At 33.9% G+C, this 21,630-nt stretch overlaps 1 protein-coding gene across 2 annotated transcripts in view; it reads left to right on the top strand.

Moving 5' to 3' along the window:
* Nucleotides 1-21,428, top strand: part of Slc30a7 (solute carrier family 30 member 7) — a 77,957-nt gene extending 56,529 nt beyond the window's left edge. Inside the window, exons 10-12 of one of the 2 annotated variants that reach the window (XM_058581974.1) lie at nucleotides 4,933-5,023; nucleotides 10,681-10,830; nucleotides 11,702-12,011. In XM_058581974.1, coding sequence (XP_058437957.1) covers nucleotides 4,933-5,023; nucleotides 10,681-10,830; nucleotides 11,702-11,785 — 325 coding nt within the window. In that variant the 3' untranslated portion in view covers nucleotides 11,786-12,011. Of the gene's footprint in view, nucleotides 1-4,932; nucleotides 5,024-10,680; nucleotides 10,831-11,701; nucleotides 12,012-20,101 lie in introns of those variants that run through there. The other variant, XM_046452320.2, reaches the window with a different exon arrangement.
* Nucleotides 21,429-21,630: the final 202 nt, after the last annotated feature.

Consider the following 21,630-nt stretch of genomic DNA (forward strand, 5'->3'; position numbering starts at 1 on the left):
TTTTCTAGATGCCATATGTAATATATATTTGCATATGTGAGGATATTGAAAGCTGTCAGTACTATGATTCTTTAATTGAGTATTCAAGATGAGTGATCTCTAAATTCACTTTTAATTCTAATGATATGTTAGTCATGATCATGTAACATCTTTCTCAATTCTAGAGTCTCCAAATTAGGGTCCTTATTGAAAATGAATTTCGTAGAGAAAGTGAAGTACTGAATTCTTTTCTACAAAGGTGATGGCAGGGAGTAGAAGACATTGGGAGGTAACACTCATAGTATATACACATGAAAATCTGAACAAAGTTCTAATCTGTAGATGTTTGTGCTGGGTGACTTATGAAGAGATTGGGACTGTCTAGGGAATACCTTTAATGTTATAAAGCTAATCTATTCAAGGAGTATTGTAGATTGAATTCACTCTCTTATTTTAGCCCGTAGGGGGAAAAATTAAGACTAAACCCAAGTATTTTAAGATAATGACTTTTAAAAATTGCTTGAAAAGATAATTTACACCTACTGCTTAAGTAATACCACTGCCCATTCTGTTCTGTGTTCCATCTGTTGCAGGTGAGCACATGTCTTCTTCTGTTCCTTTTTTCTCCCCTTTTACTTGAAGTTCTTATATGCTTTCTTCTAAATGGTGGTGCCGCAGTCTGGCTGGGCACACAATCACGAGCCACCACACAGCTTGACCACCTTCAATTTAACCTTTTAAAGCCTTTCAATTATCATCTATACTGTACTTTTAAGTGTACTTTTTCACCACCTACAACTTCACTCTTTTAAACGAGGCTTAGATTTTGTTTAAATCGCTTCAATGTTAGTTTACATGGCTGCCCTTCAACCAAAGGCTTTTTTTTTTTTTTTTAACTCCATTGAGAAGCTTTGTCTCAATCTGCCATGTACAAATACCTTTTTTCTTCTTTTTTCCTTTCTCAAGCTTATAAAGTAAGTCTAGTTTCCTCAAAATCTTTTTAAATGGCATTTTACAACTTTTTACTTTACCACACAGAAATTATCTCATATAGAAACATTTCTTTTTCCTTTAACCTTTTATATTAAAATATATTTCCACATCTTGAATCTTTTTCTATCTCTTTTTTAACCGTTAACCCTTTTTATAAATTCACATTTTGAAACAACTCTTATAAAATTTCTGATTTAGACAAATTACTCCACTTTAATAAGATGAAAGACTTTCATGTTTTTATGATACTATAATACTATAATTGAAACCCAACTGAAAATTTTTCTACTCTTTGTATATAAATTACACATGATAGAATCTTAACACTTAGTAACCTTGTTTTAGCAAAGACACAGACACAAAGCAATGTTAAACATTTTTCCATTTACCAATTTATGAAAACACACATAATGTTTAAATATATTACCTTATGGAACTTAATAAGTAAAGAGTACTTGATTTTATATTTAGTGATTGATATTTTAACACTTCAGCTTTGTAAATTAATTAGATGTCTGTAAAAAACAAGATCTTAGACAAATGTAGTAAACAGAACTAGCCATCTCTTGCTGGTGGGCCCTAAATTAGTGTTTGTTGCCTCATTTCCATTACCTTCTCTATAAACTTTTGTTTTAAATTATGAATTCCTTTAAAGTCTTATGTATCTTTTTATTTCCTGTGTCAAGCACATGCTTGACACATAATAGACATATAATAAATGTTTGTGGGCATGGACTTTTCAAAAAAGACTTGAAGTCTCCTATTCTAACTCTCCTATTCTCTAGCTGTGTCTTTAGGTGAGCTTCTTTGGTGCCTGAGGCCTCCTACTCATGACTCTTGTTCCAGAACAACTTGGTCCATACACATTTATATACAAAACTCTGAGATGCTGGGCACAGAAACATAAGAGACACACTCCATACTTTAGAGCACCTTTCTGTGTAGGAAACAACCTGATAATTGTTGTACACTGTAATAATTCCCTAAGTATAATAGGTTTCATTATAGGATCACAAGAAGGCATTCCACATGGTCTGGAAGACAGTTTAGGATCAAGAAATATACCCTGAAAGTGTTGACACTTGAGATTGTAAAAAAATAATAGAAGTTGGACTGAAGGGGAATTTAAGGATATACTAGGCAGAGAATACAGTGTTAGCCTAAGCATGAAAGTAAGAAACATCACTAGGTAAAGTACAAGTATATTTATATTTGAAGAGTTTATAAAGAATTGATAAGAGGTGACAGTAGAGAGATTAATAGCTCTATAGGGAATGGTCATTTTAGTTATTTGCAAATACATAACAAACTATACGAAAACCTAATAGCCAAAATAATGCACATTATCATCTTATAGTTTCTGAGGTTCAAGGACCTCTGCCTCAGGGTTTCTCACAAAGCAGCAATCAAGTTGTCAGCCAGGACTGTAATTACTCTGAGGTTCATTTAAGAAAGAATTCCAGCTTCATTCAAGTGTTTGCTAATAGTATTCTATTCTTTTGGTGCTATTGGAATGAGTGTTTGGTTCTACTTCAGAGCCTTCTCTCAGTTTCTTGTTCCATGGTCCTCTCTGTAGGACTGCTCACAACTTTGAAGCTGAGAGGGAGCAAGTGAGAGCAAGAGATGAGGGTAAATAAAATGGAAGTCTGAGTTTTTTTAACCTAATTTTAGAAGTGACATCACTTTTGTCATACTCTATTCATTAGTATGAATAGTAATGCAATGGTAATAGCAAGTCATTAGGTTCCAACTCTACCTGTACACACACTCAAGGGGAGAGGATTACACAAGAATATGAATATTACAGAGGCAGGTGTCATTGGGAACCATCTTTGAATCTACCTATCAAGTAGACTTGAGGATATAATATTAGAAGCCAAAAAAACTTAGGGGGCTATTGTAATAATTCAAGTGAAGGATGTGAAGATTATTATAGACATGTATAATACAATGAAGTTAAGAAATATTTAGGTTGTGAAATCATGAAAGGTTAGTGATTTAGAGGATGAGGTTATAATGGGAGAAGGAATTAAGGGTGGCTTCTAATTATTTTTGGCTCTTAAATCACTATTGATCAAATAATATTTACTTCAATGTATCTGAAGCTCCTGTCCACATTGAGTTGTTCACTTTCATTACTGCTGTTCTTCATACTTTTAATAACTTAGGTTTGTCCTTAATATGGCTCTCATTGTGTCTTTCACTACATCCAGGTAGATACCAGTTGTTTCTCTGTTTAATTCTCTTTTATTTGATCCTTTTTTAATTGTTACCCTTTTGACCCAAGTAATTATCACTGTACTTAATGTGTGGGAACAGATCCTAATTCAATTCCTATGTCCTTTTCCATTCATTAATTCTTATTCTAAAATACTTCCTACCTGTTTTCATTCTTTCAACAATTATATTGGGCCTACTTTATGACCAGCATTGTACAAGGCTACCTTCGGAATGTCTTAATGAGCAAGATAAGCATTATCTCAGTTATCTTTTAGTCTTCATTAGTTCCTTCTCTTTCCTACCTTCTGTCAAATATTAATAAATCTTATTGGGATCCTGTCTCAAAATGAAAAATAAAGTGCTGGGATTATAGCTCAGTGGGAAAGTGCAATCCTCAGCACCCCCCCCCCAAAAAAAAAGAAAATAAAAGGAAATACCACTAATTCTTAAAGTAGTCTTTAACTTCTATTCTTCTGTGAGACCTTCCTTTAAAAATGTATGTTCTTATGATTTTTTTTCTCCTGTAGTTGTTTTCAAGAGTTTTTCCTTTGACATTTTGAGATTCCATGTTTTAAAAGTGAACTCTTACCTAAGCTATTTACCTAAGCTTTATTATTCTTTAGTAATGACCTCTCAGTCTGTTGCAAGTAGTAGTGTTAACACTGTAACTCATTGGAATCTCACCTAGAGAACTTTGTAAACAGATAGGTGCCTGGATCTTCCTTTAAAAATTCTGGTTCAGGGCTGGGCATGGCGCATAGCTCCAGAGGCTAAGGCAAGAGGATCACAAGTTCAAAGCCAGCCTCAGCAAAAGTGAGGTGCTAAGCAACTCAGTGAGACCCTGTCTCTAAATAAAATGAAAACAGGACTGGGGATATGGCTCAGTGGTTGAGTGCCTCCTAAGTTCAATCTCTGGTACTCCTCACCAAAAAAAAAATTCTGGTTCCATATGTCAGAAATGAAAACAAAACAAGGTGAGGTGAATTTGTTGTCCAGCTAAGTTAGAATGTTGTCGCATTAGATCTGTCCTCTAATGCAGTTACTAATTGTTTTGTGTACATTTAGCTTTATTCCTAAAGCAGTAGTTTCATATGCTGATAAAGACCAACTCAACACATACAGGTTTGTGGGCCCCATCCCTAGACATACCAAGTATGCAGCATCTGTGGTTATAACCAGTCTTATATTTTTTTAAAAAAATATGACCAAGAAATTACCAGATTTGAGGAATATTGGATTGATATATTATTTTTTTTAATATTTTTAAATCAGTATTATTCAGATAAATGGATATAAATATTTGTAAATATTAGTAGGACCAGTGAGTCTGATAGGCTATGATTACCTTGGAAGGTTGAACTCATGCTGTGTTTAGATATTTAGATGATTCAATATTAGTTTTTAAAGTTTAGTCTTATACATTGATATGTTTTCTGAAGTTCTTTTAGATTGAATAACAACTTACTGATCACATGAAAAATTTATACTTTATTTATTTATTTATTTTTATGTGGTGCTAAGGATTGAACCCAGGGCCTCACACATGCTAGGCAAGTGCTCTACCACAGAGCCACAACCCCAGCCCCTGATTGCTATATTCTTTTTTCTGATGTTATTCTGGCAAATCTGATTCTATTCCACTATAGGAAAGTGTGTTGTTATTGTCTTGCAGAATGGGGTTGTCAGAATGTAGCTTAAATAAACGCGTTGTCTTTTTTTTTTTTTTTTTTTTTTTTTTAGCGTTATTCCTCTTTTAAAAGAGTCTGTTGGAATATTGATGCAGAGAACTCCTCCCTTGTTGGAAAATACTCTGCCTCAGTGCTATCAAAGGGTAAGTTTCAAAGTTTCCAAACCATTGGATTTTATGTTGTTTCCAAACTGTTAGGGTTTTCAACTTTCATAAATATGGGCAGCATGTGTGTATAATTTAGTATTTCTCCCAAGACTGAATGCTGACCATGAATACCATTTACACAAACCAGAATAAAATCATTGGAAAATATTGAACTTTACTAAAGAAAATGTGGTAGAAATTGTTCTCATCCAGAAATTGATCTGCTCTTTTAAAATATAGAATATGAAGAGCAGATCAAATAAGCATTTATTTCATATTTTTTTTTAACTTGTACTCAGCATCACGCTCTTTTTTAAAATAGTGAGGATGTAGTAGTAAAAAAGACAGTGCCTCTTTTCTCATGGAGCCTACATTAGAACTAGTGGAGGAAAAACAGACACTAAGCAATAAGTTGATAAGAAAATATCAGTGATAATTGCTATAAAAGAAATAGAATGAGGGGATGTGATAGACATGGATGCCTATATTAGATTCACTGAGAAAGTCACTGAAACCTAGAAGACAAGAAGAAACCAGCCATATGAAAATTCTGGAGAAGAATTCTGATAAAAATATTTTTGATAGATATAAGATCACCCTTTTCTTAATTTTATAATTAATTATAAATTAATATGCTTAATTTTTCAATTAAGTATATGATATAAAAAGCATATTATGTAGTATATAATATTCACAAACATATTACATAAAAATCAAATCTAAAATTGAAAAGGATCTGTTGTTCATTTGATCCGGACTTCTACTTTTTCCTAGGCAAAGGAAAACACTAGTGCAGAAGTGCTATGATTGGGACTAATTTAGTGTATTTAAAAAACAGAAGGAAAAAAAAGGCCTTTGTGGTTGAAGCATAATAAATAAAGGGAAGAGTGTTTTGAAATGTTGGAGAGAAATGTAGAGGTCAGATTGTACAGGGTTTTGGTCATCTAAGGTTTAGAATTTACTGCAGTGGAAAATACTGGAAAGTTTTGAGATAGTGGGAGTATCATAACCCTTATGTTCTTAAAAGATTATTTTCTCCATGTGAAGAACAAATTCTAGGGAGAATGGAAGTAAAGAAAACCAATCTATTATCTATTGTCATATAAGTGGGGGAAAATGATGGCTTATTCTGCTGTCATAGCAATGAAGATGGAAATAAATATGAATTTGTGATACATTTTTGGAGGTGGATTATACTAGCAAAGGTGGGGCAAAAGTGTTGGCTTACTGTGTGGTAGATGGTAATGTTGAGATTTGAGACTGGATTGATACATGTTTGAGGATGGAAAATCCTACCAAATCAAGAATCCTGTTTGGGATATGTTAAATTTGAAATGCCCATTATACTTCTAGGGGAAATGTTCATAAAGTAACAAATTTGGAGTTTGGGGAATAGGTTAGGGTTAGGAAGAGTTTAAGTCATTAATATATGAATGGCATCAAAAACATTTAGGATTACATGAGATTACCTGGTAGAGGATATAATTTTATTCTCTTAGTTCCACTTTCAGCTCTAGATCTAGAGCACAGGTGGAAAAGCCAGGAAAGGTTAATAAGGAAGCTGGAAAATCAGAAGGGTGTAGTACCACAGAGCTGAAGAAGAGTTTAGTATTTGAGTTGAGTATTTCTATGGTGGTCATGTCAGTTAGGAACAGTGAAGTAATCCTTGTCTTAGCAACGTGAGATTAATGACCTTGATGAGAGCAATTTCAGAGTTGTGTTGAGGGGGAGAGCTTGATTTGAGGGAAGTAAAGACAATGGTTACAGACAACTCTTAAGAAGTATTGTTAAATTGAGCAGAGAAATGAGTTGATAAGGTTGATGGGCTGGATACGGATACAGTACCAGGAGACAGGGTATTTCCTCATTTGAAAAATATGGTATCTTAGAACAGTATTATCCTATAGAAAACTATCCCTGACAGTGAAAATATTCTATTATCTGCATTGTCCAGTGTGGATAGCATAACTGAATTTTTAAAATTTAATTTTATTTCATTGAAGTAGCCACATGTGATTTTAACTTTGTTTCATTTGAATAGCCACTAGTGATTTTTTGTATTGCACAGCACAGTTCTAGAACATGTGTGTTACTGGAAAAGTCCAACTGAAGGGAACAAATTGATGGTACATCAATGAAGGACATTGTTAAAAGAATGAAGTTCTTGAGCAGGTGAAAGGATAGAGCCAAAAAACATGATCGAAGAATTAATTCTAGATAGGAGCAGGAATACCATATACCCTGAGGAAGGTAGAAGGTACTGACATAGATAAGAGGTGACTGGTAGATTTTGGTGATACAGGGTAAGACATTTTCTATGTTACTTCAGGTTTTTCTATGATTTAAAAGGCAGTGTAATCCTACAAAAAGATTGGATGCTTTAGGAAAATGAAAAATAGTATAAATATAGTATAAAGTAGTTTTTTGAAATAGGGAAAATGAAGTGTAACCATTTAAGATTAGTTGTTTAGATTTGGGAACAGAATTAGTTAGTATAAGAGTGGGACATTAAAAGCTAGTTTCCGCAGGAATTATTCCTTACTGTATGTTTTAGGATAACTGGAAGAATATCCTAGTACTGCTTTTTCTATGGAGGAAGAGGAAATCTATTCACAGATTGTTGTCTCACTAATAGTAGACCACTCCTTGAGGATGCCACTTAGGACAATGTGGAGGAATTCTTAGTTTGAAGACACTGTGTCCTCAGAGGCCTCAAGGAGGAAGAGAAAATTCCCTTTGATCTCTTTCCCTGGTAAAAACAGTTTTCAAAGAGAGCACAGTGGATGTTGTCTTAAATTTCCCATCAACTCTCTTGGAGTTTCTAAAAATATAATACCTGTATTCCTCAAATTCTGAGAAAAATATTTTTGATAGATATAAGATCAGCCTTTTCTTAATTTTATAATTAATTATAAATTAATATCTTAATTTTTCAATTAAGTATATGATATAGAAAGTATATTATGTAGTATATAATATTCACAAACATATTACATAAAAATCAAATCTAAAATTGAAAAGATCTGTTGTTCATTTGATCCAGACTTCTACTGTTTACAAAAATCTCCACTGTGAAACCCAGTTATTTATGCAGTTTGTTGACTATTTCCAGGTAGAGGTAGTAAACCCCTTCACAGAGTTGCCTCTTTTTCTTTTCTTTTTTATTCTTTTTCTTAGGTTCTGGGACATGAACCCAGGATCTTGCCTGTACTAAACACATGATCTGCCACCAAGCCCCACCCCCCACCCTAGCCCTTTCTCTTTTTAAGCTGCTGTAGCATCTTTCTCTTTTTCCTGATCTTCAAAGGAGTCCACCTAAAGTTTTATTCTTAAATATTTTTTACATTTTTGGCAGATAACCTGTATTAAAACAAAATCATCCTAGTAATTTTTTCTGGATCATAAACAATTTAAGTACTGTAATTATAATACACTTATTGAAATGACTGTATGATTTTTCTGTTTATTAATTGAAGAATAACAATAATAGAGTTTCTGATTTGAAACCATTCTTCTTTCTTGGGATAAACTCAATCTAGTCATGATATGTTATTTTCTTCATATATTGTTGGATTTAGGTTATTTAACTCATAAGGCAAATTAGTTTATGATTTATTGTCTATCTGGTTTGGGGAATCAAAGTAATTTTTTACTAATGTAATGTAGCAGCTCTTTTCTATTTCTAGAAAACCAAAAAGTGGTTATCTTCTTGAAAGTTGCTCCCCATCCCCAGGTTTAGAGCTTTATTGAAAGAGAATTTTGTTACCAATTCAATTTTCAATGATTCTTTCACTTTCACATTTTCTTTTTTTTAGTATTTTTGGAAATTTATCCATTTTGTATACATTTTCATAATGTGTTTTTATTTATTTAATATATATTACTATTGAACTTACTTGGACCCGGTATTTTAAGCACTTAAAATACAAAATAAAAATAAGTTCCTGACCTTATTGATCTTAAAGTCTTCAGGAGGAGACACACAGTACACAGTATAAATAGAGGCTGATTATTCCTTAACTGAAATGCTGAAAGAGAATTGTTTCAGATTTCAAATTTTTCTTTTGATTTTGAAGTATTTGCATATCTATAATGAGATATATTGGAGGTGGTACCAAAGTCTAAGCATGAAATTCATTGATTACATTATACCTTAATTCATAGCCTGGTGGTAGTTGTATATAATATTTTTAGTGCACTTGTGTTTTTACTGTCATCCTTTACATTTTGCATTTTTTTGGATTAGGGATGCTCAACCTATAATATAGATGAATAAATGAGTGGATGAATGCTATGCAATGTCACATGCCCAAGAAAAGATTTCTAAGAAGATGACATTTGATTCAATACCCAAAAAAAGTAGAAATCTGAGAAGAATATTCCAAGCAGAGGCAAGCAAGTAACCTGAGACAGAAATGTGCCTGGCTTTTTTTAAAGAATGGTGAGGAGGCTGGGGCAGCTGATGAAAAGGGACAGAGGAGAAGAGGTGGTAGTGAGGTGAATAATGTGAAAGGGTGACAAGTTGTAAAAATATTGGCTTAATGCAGAGGTAGAAAGGAAGCTATTGGAGGATTTTGAACAGAGGAGTGGCAGCATCTGACCTGTAAACCAGTGGACTCTCACTTAGGCTACTATTTTGAGATTAGATAGAATAGATGCAAGGCTAGAATTAGAGAAACTAGTTAAGAAGCTATTATAATTATTTAGGACTACATTTGGATTAGGCTGACCTCCCAATGGAGGTCTCATTGAGGATTGTTTGGATTCTACTTGGTTGTAATATTTTGTATAGTCATATATTAATATAGTCAATATTATTCATAGGATTCCTGTGGCATTCATAGGATTCCTGTTTGTAGATTTTAAATTTTAAAGTTTCTTTTTTGTGTGTTTGTAGTTATCTACCTTTTTCATTTTGCATTTTGTTTGATTCTATCTTATCTTTTACCTTCATCAGAAGTTTGCATTGGTGTGGTTCTTGACCTAAGGCTGTGGAAAACCTAGGGAGCTGTTGGATACATCCCTCACATAGACATCTTCCTTCCCCTCTTTTAGTATTGTCATATTATTTGGGGAAGGGTACATGTTGGCATTTGTTCAATGAGACCCAGAGAGGCAAAGGTCCTGTATTCTCTTGGACAGTCACATACCCCGAAGAATTGTCCTGCTTAATATATGTCCCATTTAGAAATATTTCTTTAGTTTATTAATCTTTTCAAAGAATTAATTTCTATATTATGAATTTTGTCATATTCTAAAATCTCTATATCATTGATTTCTGTCCTTTATTTTCTCCCTTCTTATTTCTTTGGGTTTTGTTCTTTTTCTAGCTTCTTGGCTCATTTGTATTTGTTTTCTGATCAGTGTACTTGAAATTTTCACTTCTCCTGTAGGTATTCTCAGTTATGCTTCACAAGTTTGATATGTGTTCGTTCATTCTATTTCTCAAACCCCTATTATGGTGTTATCTGGTATATAATATGTTTGCATTGGTGTGGTACTTGACCATAGGTATTTGTCAATTCAAATACCCTCCTCCCCTTTTTTCAACTAGAGGGTAGAATCTATGCTAATTGATAGATTGCATAACAACTTCAATGGGAGAGGGCACATAAATTTTGTTTTGATGCTGATATCTGCCCTTTGTATTTTAGGTGCAGCAGTTGCAAGGAGTTTATAGTTTACAAGAACAGCACTTCTGGACTTTATGTTCTGATGTTTACGTTGGGACCTTGAAATTAATAGTAGCACCTGATGCTGATGCCAGATGGATTTTAAGCCAAACACATAATATTTTCACTCAGGTAAGATTGTGTTGCTAACTTCTTGTAAGGGTCTTAAAATTTATTGTGTGTACTAGTTTATAAATGTTTATTATTTAGCATATTAAATATAGGCTAGTAAGCTATAAGGGAAATATAAAACTACATTTTTCCTCCAATCAGAGTCTTAATTTGGGAGATCTTTATTTTAGTTAATACTCTTAAGGAAGATGGTTTCAATTTATTCATTGTTGTATTGACTTGATTTTCTTTAAAAAAGTGGATTCTTGCCAGTCATGGTGGTACATGCCTATAATCTCGGCAACTCGGGAAGCTGAGGTAGCAGGATCTTGAGTTCAAAGCCAGCCTCAGCAAAAGTGAGGTGCTAAGCAACTCAGTGAGACCCTGACTCTAAATAAAATACAAAATAGGTCTGGGGATGTGCCTCAGTGGTCGAGTTCCCTGAATTCAATTCCTGGTACACCCCCACACACAAAAAAGTGGGCTCTTCTTTACTGCACACTCCTTATCCATATTAGATGCTATTTGAAACCAACAATTCTAAAAGAGCATTTGGAATAATAATAATACTTTGTTAGTGGCTTTAACCACAATCTGTTAACTTTTTTGGTTTTTGTCTTTTTTGTACTGGGGATTGAACTCAGGGGCACTTTACCACTGAGCTACATCCCCAGTCTTTTTTATTTTTTATTTTAAGACAGGGTCTTTTGATTTGGGCCTTGCTAAGTTACTGAGGTTGATCTCAAACTTGGCAATCCTCCTGCCTCGGCCTCCCAAGTCCTGGGATGGTAGGTGTGTACTATGTGTGCCTGGTCTGTTATCATTGTTGCATGATAGTTACCTTCTGTGTGATTTAGTAGCTTACTATGCTATTGAATTTTTCTTAATACAGGTTGAATATTCCTTATGCAATATGCTTGGGAGCAGAAGTGTTTCAGATTTCAGAGTTTTTTTGAATTTTGGAATGTTTGAATAGACTACCAGTTGAGCATCCCTAATCTGAAAATCTAAAATACAAAATGCTACAAAATCTGAAAATTATTGAGTATCACATTGGCTAAGATATGAATATAGGCTGTATAATAGTTCACATAAATTGTATGGGAATTAAATTTCTTGGGTATGATAATGTTATTGTGACTGCAGAAGAATTTTAGGAGATAATGTGCAAAGGATTTAATGATAAAGTATCAGGATGTCTAATTTTCAAATATTTTAGCAAAATGTAGAGAAAACAAATTTGGCAAAATGTTAACTTTGGGTGAGTATAGGTGGTGGGTACCTATTTTACTTTGTTTTGACTTAAATTTTTTTTTCAAAATAAAAGCCTGAAAAATAAAAACTATTATAGCTCCTCATTACCACCAGGATAAAGCCCAAACTTTATTAGCATGGTCCAATTCACTTCAAATCTCTATGCTGCTCTTCATTGCCATGTACTTTATACTCCAAACTCACCAGACTATTCACTTTCATATGGATTAAAACCCTACTCTAACTTAACTGTCAGTTGTGCTGCTTTCTCTTAGAAGCCTTAAAGATCCCTCTAAGCTGAATTACTTTATCCTTTTATATATGTATCACATTATACATCTCTGTCTCTGTCTGTCTATCTCTCATGCACACATCTTTAGATAGAAGCAACATAACATAATGTGTAGTTTAGTTAAATTTAGGACATTAGCATAAATTAAGCAATCTCTCCTCATAAAAAGACATGTATGATTTGAGTTCCTTAAGGAATGAATTAATGGCATAATCTTATGTGTAATTAGGATTTACTCTAATCCTAATCATATGCAATCAAGAGTTACTCTGCTAATAGACAACAATTTGTAGTTACCACTTATATATCCCAGAATTTTAACAACTAGGCCTTTTTTTTTTTTTTGGTACCCTGGATTGAATCCAGGGGCTCTTAAACTCTGAGCCACATCCCCAGCTCTTTTTATATTTTATTGTGAGACAGGGTCTCACTAAGTTACTTAGGGCCTAAGTTACTGAGTATGGCTTTGAACTTAGAATTCACTTGCCTCAGCTTCCCAAGCTGCTTGTGCTATATTGCACCTGGCTTTAGGCCTCTTTCTTAACAGACACTTTATATATGTCTGTATCATTATGAGTTTCATAATGAAGTATGCAAGACCTTCATGGTATGTCTGAATCCTTCTCATACCTCCTCCATGTTTCAGGGTCAAAAGGAGAACAAGACAAGCAATAGTCTGTTTACTGCCTTTTCCAAATCATTTTGCTCTCCTTTATCCTGAATTTTCTCCTGGTTATTCTGTACCCTCCATCTTCATAGTTACGAACTTCTGTTGATCTCCAGGACATCCTGTACTCTCCTAAGACATTGGCTCTGAGTCACAATTTTCACTCTGAGAAGGATTGCAGTTTCTAGGTTGAGAAATGTGCAAGCAGCTGTCTGTGCTTAGGAACTGCAGAAGTTGTAATTGAAGTAGGTAGCGGAGATGGTTCTAGTAATGTTGGAAATCTTAGTGAAGCTGAAAGTTTATTTAACTGCTTCTTTGATTTTGGAAACTGCATTTGGGCTTTGATTATTTTAAGCTCTGAAACATATTTAAGCCTTTTTATCAACCTAGAGTCATGACAACTTTATCTTATTCCTTGCAGAGATCAGGGTCTCTCTTTGAGGCTTACAGTAAGGAAAGCTCAACATGTTTTCCCCAACGGGTTGAGGGAAGTCACCCCACTAATAAATTTAATTTTTACACTTGATGCATATAATGATTTTAAAGTTGTCTCATCATCTTTTTAGTTCTCACATATACAAAACCAAAATTTTCTTATTAATTTATTTTCCCTTTCAGCTTATACCTTAGTCATACATGTCTTTATGGAATGAATATGTCAGAGCTTATTTTAAGTATTGCCATAGCATTTTGTTTCATTTCATGACATTTAATATTTTTTTAAAGTAAGTTTATTGTGGCCCACAATTTCAGAAATTTTAGTCCATGGTTGGCCCACTCCCTTTAAAAAAAATTTTTTTTAATTGTTGATAGACCTATCCTATTTATTTATTTGTTTGTTTATTTATTTATTTATACTCAGTGCTGAGAATCAAACTCAGTGCCTCACACATGCCAGGCAAGTGCACCATCACTGAGCCACAGCTACAGCCCATGAAATTTAATTTTTTAAAAATTACTTCTTTTTCTTTTATTTATCAAAAATAAAATCATGATTACTCAATTTTTTGAAAGAAAAGATCATGCTAATGCATTAGATAGATTTCTTATAGAAAGATTTAAAATACTAGCAGTTTTAGTTCTAAAAGGAAAAAAGGATATTTTTCCATAATATTAATTACATGATGAATATAATATGTTTGATACATAATAAACATAATGTTTATTACATTTGTAGGTAGGTATCTTTCTTATAGCTGATCTTAAATCAAAATTTAAGTAATAGTTTTTGGTAAAAAATATTCTTGTTAAAAATTATTAAATGAATAACTTTAAACTGAAAAGGCCAAATTATAATTTGCTATTTTGTTTATAAAACTATAGCTTTGTGCCAAGTGTGGTACATGGCTGTAATCCCACTTACTTGGGAAGCCAAGGCAGGAGGATCTCAAATTTGAGACCTTCCTAGTCTCAAAATAAAAGAGGGCTGGAGGTATGTAGCTCAGTGGTAGAGTGCTCGCCTAGAACTCAAGCACTTAGAGGCCTTGGATTAAATCCTTAGTACTGCAAGGAAAAACAAAAAATAAGAAAAGCTTTGTGACTATTTTAGAACTCGGTATTAAGCATCAATCTTTTCAGTCTCTTTATCTGTCAATCTTTAACTGCTAAAGAAGATAGTTTGCATGAATATAGAGTAATACAAATGAACTGTTGGAAGTTACTTTAGTACTTAGATTCTTTTGAAATGATTACTTACTTTATAATCCAGTTTCTATATTATATAGGAAGGAAGTCTGTTAATTTTTAATGACATACTTCACAATAACAACTATAATCCTAAAATTATAAATATACTTTTTTCTTGTTAGAAATAGGTTGTTCGGGTATAAAGCAAGGAATGGGATAGCTGGGTCAAATGGTGGTTTCTTTCCATTTTCTGAGGAATCTTCATACCGCTTTCTAGAGCAGTTGCACCAATTTGCAGTCCTACCAGCAATGTATGAGTATACTTCCCCCCACATCCTTGCCAACACTAATTATTGCTTGTATTCTTGATAATTGCCGTTCTTACTGGCATGAGATGAAATCTTATAGTAGTTTTGATTTGCATTTCTCATTGCTAGAGATAATGAATATTTTTTCATATATTTGTTGATCGATTATATTTCTTCTTCTGTAAAGTGTCTGTTCAATTCCTTAGCATATTTATTGATTGAGTTATTTTTTTGGTGTTAGGTTTTTTGAGTTCTTTATATATAATCCTGGAAATTAGTGCTCTATCTTAGGTGCATGTGGTAAGGATTTTTTCCCATTCTGTAGGCTCTCCACATTATTGATTGTTTCCTTTGCTGTGAAGAAGCTTTTCAGTTTGAATCCATCCTACTTATTGATTGTTGGTTTTACTTCTTGTGCTTTAGGAGTCTTATTAAGGAAGTCAGGTCCTAAGCCAACATGATGAAGATTTGAGCCTACTTTTTCTTCTGTAAGGTGTATGGTCTCTCTTCTAGTGCCTAAGGCTTTGATCCACTTTGAATTGATTTTTGTGCATGGTGAGAGAGGTTTAATTTCATTTTGCTACATAGGATTTCCAGTTTTCTCAGCACCATTTGTTTTATAGGTTATCTTTCTAATTAGAACAAATTAAAAATTAAAACAAATTAAAGGTTAATAAAAGATAACTACTATGTTTCATATTTACTAATATATAGTAATTACTGAAGTTTGGATATTTTCTTTGTATCTTCAGCACAAGATATGGTACATCATCTATGTATTAAATAAAAATGTTGACTGAACTAAAAAAAAGAAAAAGGTTGTTTGAAGAAGACACATTCAAGAAAAATGTTAAACATCTTTGAAGAAAAATGTAGAACATGCTTGAGATTCATTATCCTCCTTAGTTCACAAAACACAAAAGACAGTCAAGCCTAATACATAATATTTACTCTCTGAAAGAACTTCTACCTCATCTTTTCCATCTTTTCTGCTCATCTGCCTTTCTTTGTTAAGCCTATTAAGTTATAAGCCCACAGCTTCCTGCTTTAGCTTTTTGTGTTCTTTTCTCTGGCCTCAAAATAGAAATAAACACTGATACCCAGGAAGGAACCAAAAAAACCTCCTCACAAACCCAAATGGGGTTCGCTGACCTTCAGAAACTCTCCACCTCCATCACTCTCCTGTGTTCATAATCCCTTCCTGTCTGACCTATGACCTTGTCTGACCCTATTTTGTCTTCAGAGAAGCACCTGGAGTGGGTGAAATTTTCTGCCCCCTTCCAGCCAGATCACTGTTCTTCTAGCCTCTCCATTCCCTTCCCCTTTTTGTAAGGAGCTTTGATCTTTGTGTGTTGATTTTGCTGACCTGCTCTACAAACTTTTCCTCATCCATCTTTCCTTTACCTTTGGTCATCATCCTCAGAAGGTAGGAGTAAACAGATGTGAGGCCAAACATATTGCTAGGTTTGTATTTAATTAATCCATATGGTATGTTCATGAGTATGTGGAAATAATAGCAGCAGGGGCAACTAGCATTTATTGAGTCCACCAGGTGCCATGCACTGTGATAGATACATAATATATTAATTGATACTCAAAACAATTTACAGAAAAAGAAACCCAGATTCACGTTATTGTTTTTGACATATAATTTAGTCATATTCACTCACCATATCATTAACTGGAATGTTTTCCATGGAAAAGTAGTAGTTTTTCAAGATTTCATTTTAAAGGAAAAAAGATTAATATTATATGGTTAGTCAAAAACTAAAGTAGAAAGTTTCAGTGGCTTTTGATAGAGAATACAAGTAAACCAATAATTTTCTATAGTCATATTGCTACTTAGTTTTCTAACTTTTCTATTTCTCATTTGTTTTCCTTTCCACAACAATGAATATCTGTTGAAGATATTCTAAGCCTGTGATACTAAGTGAATGTTTATTTTTTTAGTAGTTTAGAAGTATTCAAGTAACTAGCTATCTTTCCCATTTTAAAAAGTGTTGGCTGAAGTATGGTTTATTATTCTCAATTTTGAGAATTATCATTAACGTAATTACTATTATTTGGTTTTCACATTTTTAAGGATGGCCTTTCAGTCGGCCTCTGACACTTGAAATTATTCTAATGGTAGAATATCTGGTGGAACCAAGCACTGTTTCATCATTGAAATATCTGTCATGTCTTTGTAATGCAAAGAAACTATCCAAAGCAGAGTTTGCATTCAGGGAGTAAGTGACTTCCCAAAAGATTCTTTGGCAATTCTACTTTTCTGCCTACTTTGAAGGAAATTGAAAGAGGAAAATGGGAAGCTGGAGAATTTGAAGCTTTCCCTATTGGGACAGATGGATAAAGTGACCTTTTTTTCCTTTTCTTTTTGCTGTTTGACTAAGCTTTTGTGGAAAGCTGCAGCCCCTCAGGGGACTGATATCTGCTTGAGTAATTAACTCATGATTATGCAAAGTTAGTTTATCTAGCCTCTTTGTTTTTCCCCCTTTTTTTGTTGCCTTGGGCTACTTCATTTCTTATTACCATCTTCACTGTGTTAAGGCTGGGGGGTAAAGAAAATGGTAGAGACAATAAAAGGAGTCCAACTTATTTTATTTTGCACATTTTACTTTCATTAACAATTTTGTTAAAACAGCTGTTAAGAATTTATTTAGGCGGTAATTGTTTTCTGTTAAGATTAGGTATACAACAATTTTACAAAATAGTTCCTAAATACAGTTTTCAGGGTCCATCTAGATTGAGTAAATCAAATCATATAATCAGTCAAGAATAACCATAATAGCTTTTATTGCATATCAAATTCTTTCTCTTACACTCTTGATCCTTATAACAGTGTCTGGTATGTAGCAAGGCTTTTAAAATACTTATTAACTATTAGATGAATATATAACAGTCCTGTGAGATTAATATTGGCATTTATCTGCAATGTTAAATGAGAAATGATGACATTTGGTTTAATTTGTACCTAAAAATCATACAGACACTAAATTCTGTCATTTTTCAGCCATAAACCTCTTAACCAAGGAGAAGGTATTAGTAAATGTATTCTCTCAAAGTTTGAATAACAGAGTTTAGACTTACACAGTAAGTTGTTTTTTTTTATAATGAGGCAAATAAAGAAAACCCAAAAGCATGTTTTCTGTCCTGGCAAGCTTCTAGGGTCTGTCCAGCAGTGCCTCCCCAGCTCTGCACCAGTGGGTCCTGACTCCTAAAGCGTTTGTTTGTTGTTGCTCAGGTTCTTCTCTGGATGTCAAGGGTTGAGGTGAGGGGAGATATGTGAAAGCGGTGTTTTAAAGAGTGCAGAAATTACTGTAAGGTAGTCTGTGTCACCCCCACCACCCACCCACATTCTGTTTTTCTTTTCTTTCTTTCTTCCTTTTTTTTTGGGGTGGGGGGGGCTTTACTTTAAATATTTCAGTTTACCTAAGGTACCGACAAGAAAGGACTTTTTTTTTCTGACTGCATTTACTATGTGCCAGGTTCTGGGAGTGAGGGATGAACAAAAGAAGATAAAATCCTTTCTCTAGGAGAGATTCTTTAATGGTGGGGGAACAAGAGTATTAAGCACAGTGAATAATTAAGTGGTATAATATGTCACCAGGTGATGAGTGATGAGATGTTGGGTGAGGAGCAAGGGTGAGAGACTGTCAGTGCTTGAGGCGCTTACCTCCTCTGTTCCAAGTGTTCTTTTCTCCGTGACATATGTATTATTATCTCATATATTGTATTTCCTTGCATATTTGTTCATCATTTCTCCCCACCAGGCCCTCAATAAAATATAAACTTTGAGGGCAAGGATTTTTGTTGTTGTTGTCACTTTTATATTTCTAGATGATAGAACACTACATGGGATACAATAAATGCATGTTAAATGTGTTTCACACAGGATGGTGAAGGTAGGCCTTGCTGATGTCCGAATAGGGATGTAACATGAGGATATCATGTCAATATCTTGAGGAATGTAGAAGAGTCAGTATGGCTGAGGCCTAGTGAACAGTGGAGGGGTAGAAGAAGAATCAGAGCAGAGGCAATCAGGGATCAGATTATGTGGGGGCTGTGTATGCCATTTTAAGACCTCTGGGCTTAGGGAACTGAAGAATAGGTATAAGTTACAGTCTAGAAATATGAATTTGAGAAGTGAGCATACAACTGGTACTTGATCATCTAGGGAACCAGAACAGAAAAAGAATGGTTCTGTGCACTGAGCCTTTGGGTATTTCAGTGTCTAATGTTCAAAGATAGGAGGAAGAATCAACAAGAGACTGAGAAAGATTGATAAGTGAGGTTAAAGGGCAACCTATGAGTTTTCTCTGGAAGCCATGAGCAGGGAAAGTGTTTAGTAGGAGGGGAGTGATCTTCTGTACTATTGCTTGTAAGTTGAATAGTAAGATAAGGACTGAGAATTAAGCACTGGTCTGAGCAACTTGGAGATGACTTTTGGGGGGAAGTGATGGGAAATAAAAGTTTGGTTGAAATGACTTCCATAGAAGAAGAAATATGGACAACTCTTTTGAGGATTTTTGCTATCCAGAAGAGCAGAATTGGGACTGTACCCGAAGGGGATGTAGGGTAAAGTAAAGGGTTTTTTAAAGGTGGAAGAAATTATAGTGTATTTGTATGCTAATAAAATGATCCAGTTGAGAGAGGAAAATTGATAGCATAGAAGAGATGGGGGAAAATTTAAAGAGCAATGTTCTTGAGTAGTAAGTATATATCCAAAATTAAACAAAAGAGTTGAAGCATAAAATAATTAAATAACTAGTAAGTGGTTATACTTATTAAATATTCTTGTTGACCATTTACCATGTGAAGAGTTAGACTGGGATGACTGGATTTTAGTAGTAGCTAACCAGTCAAGCATTATGGTGTTCTTCAACAGAAATGTAGATGAGTAACCTCATTTTTCTGATATCACTTGTGACTAGTAGTATGCTTTTTGGCAATGGTTTTACAACTTACAAATGTAATTGTTTCTGATATAATTTTCTGGTGATTTGTGTTAAAATATGAATAATTATTTCCCAGAGACAGGAAAGAAAAACAATTGTTTTTTTAATTGAATTTTTTTTATTACTTTTCTGAAGTGTGTAGTCTGTTATTGGCTTGATAATCTAATTTTTATTTTTTTCAACTTTTCAGGCTGGAGTGAGACAGCTTTATGTACAGATTGACTTTGCAGCCATGTAGTAAATGAAAAGAATGTTTTTTTTTTTTCTTTTCTTTTCTTTTTTTTACCAAATTTTTCTGGTACTGTACAATCCAAAACGTTGTACTAAATAGAGATTTCATCACTACAATTCCCCAGCACCATGAAGACCAGGTAGAGTCCGCCGTTTGTGCTCTGTGGGGAGTTCACCACTAAGGGATCACAATTAAGAGGATATCTCCTGGACTGCTGGTCTTGTCATTTGTGCTCTTCCCTCCAAGCCATTCTGGTTTCTGAGGTTTTTGGTTTTGTTTTAGAGGGTTGATTTGTCCTTTTTTCCCCCATCAGGGAGTGGGAGGGGGGTTTCGTGAATGCCCTTTCCCTGTCCCTCATCCCAGCTGGTGAGATTCAGACTGTGGGCTTCCAGTCATCTGGAATGTCTTCACTGAAGCTGCTGGAACCACTGCTTTTATTCCTACAAAACCAGTGTTATTTAAAAAGAAATGGAAATATGTTTTATATGTAATGTCACAGTTGTTGACGTTCTTCAGTATAATCATATGTTTGTAAAATTGTTTGTACCTTGCAAACTTATGAACCAAACCATATTGGGTTTTCAAAGTGCCTTTGTATCAGAAAATGTATTTGCCAGCATAGAAATGTACCAACAAAGGTCATGTATGTGTTTTTTTAAATGGATATTCTGTAATCTGTACAAAACATGACTCTTGCTTAGAATACCAGTCTTTTTTTGTGTACTTCCAGCGTTGGTTTAGATACATGAAGTTTCTTTTTATTGTTTTATCTCATCAAAAAAATAAATAAATAAAAGGTATTATTTTGCTTTTTAAAACGAATTCAATAATCACATCAAATTACTTTGTGGAGTGGATTCTCAAAACTTTGCAAATGTCTGTTCCAGACAAAATTGTTTTGACCTAAAACATTTGCTAATTTCCAAATTTCTGGAAAGATACTGTGTTTATGATAAATTTTCCAGTAGCTCTCCTTGCCATTTTTGTGAATTTTATTAATGTTTGGAAAAGGCAGTAGACTGAAGGCAGAAACAGTTGTCATAGCATTAATGTGCATTTTCAATCTTCAAATGTCAAATCATACAGTTTGTTTTCCTGTTTTAACTTTGCACAAATGATTGCTTTCAGGAATATTATACAGCATTTGATTGAGTTGGAACTGTTTAAGGTACGGAGCAAATGTGGTGATGTAGAACTCTTCCTAACACAGGTGTCTTAGAAGTACAAGATAAGCTTATTTCTAGGTTCTTGTGTGTTTGAAAAATAAAATTGCAATTTGACACAAGTGCTTCAACGCGCTACTTAAGTATTCTTTTATGAAGAGATACTGATTTGGATAAACATTTTCCCATTGTACTTCCTTTTATCACAACATATATTCCCTTTTACTTTAAAACACTGAAATTGTTGCGGGGGGGAATCTTGTGGAGCAACAATGATTGTAGAGAAGAGTATAGATCAGTACATTCAGTAAAGTAGCAAAAATC

This window comes from Marmota monax, unplaced genomic scaffold (assembly GCF_021218885.2).
Source record: "Marmota monax isolate L192 unplaced genomic scaffold, Marmota_monax_Labrador192_F-V1.1 WCK01_AAM20220418_F8-fsc00244, whole genome shotgun sequence".
NCBI lineage: Eukaryota > Metazoa > Chordata > Mammalia > Rodentia > Sciuridae > Marmota > Marmota monax.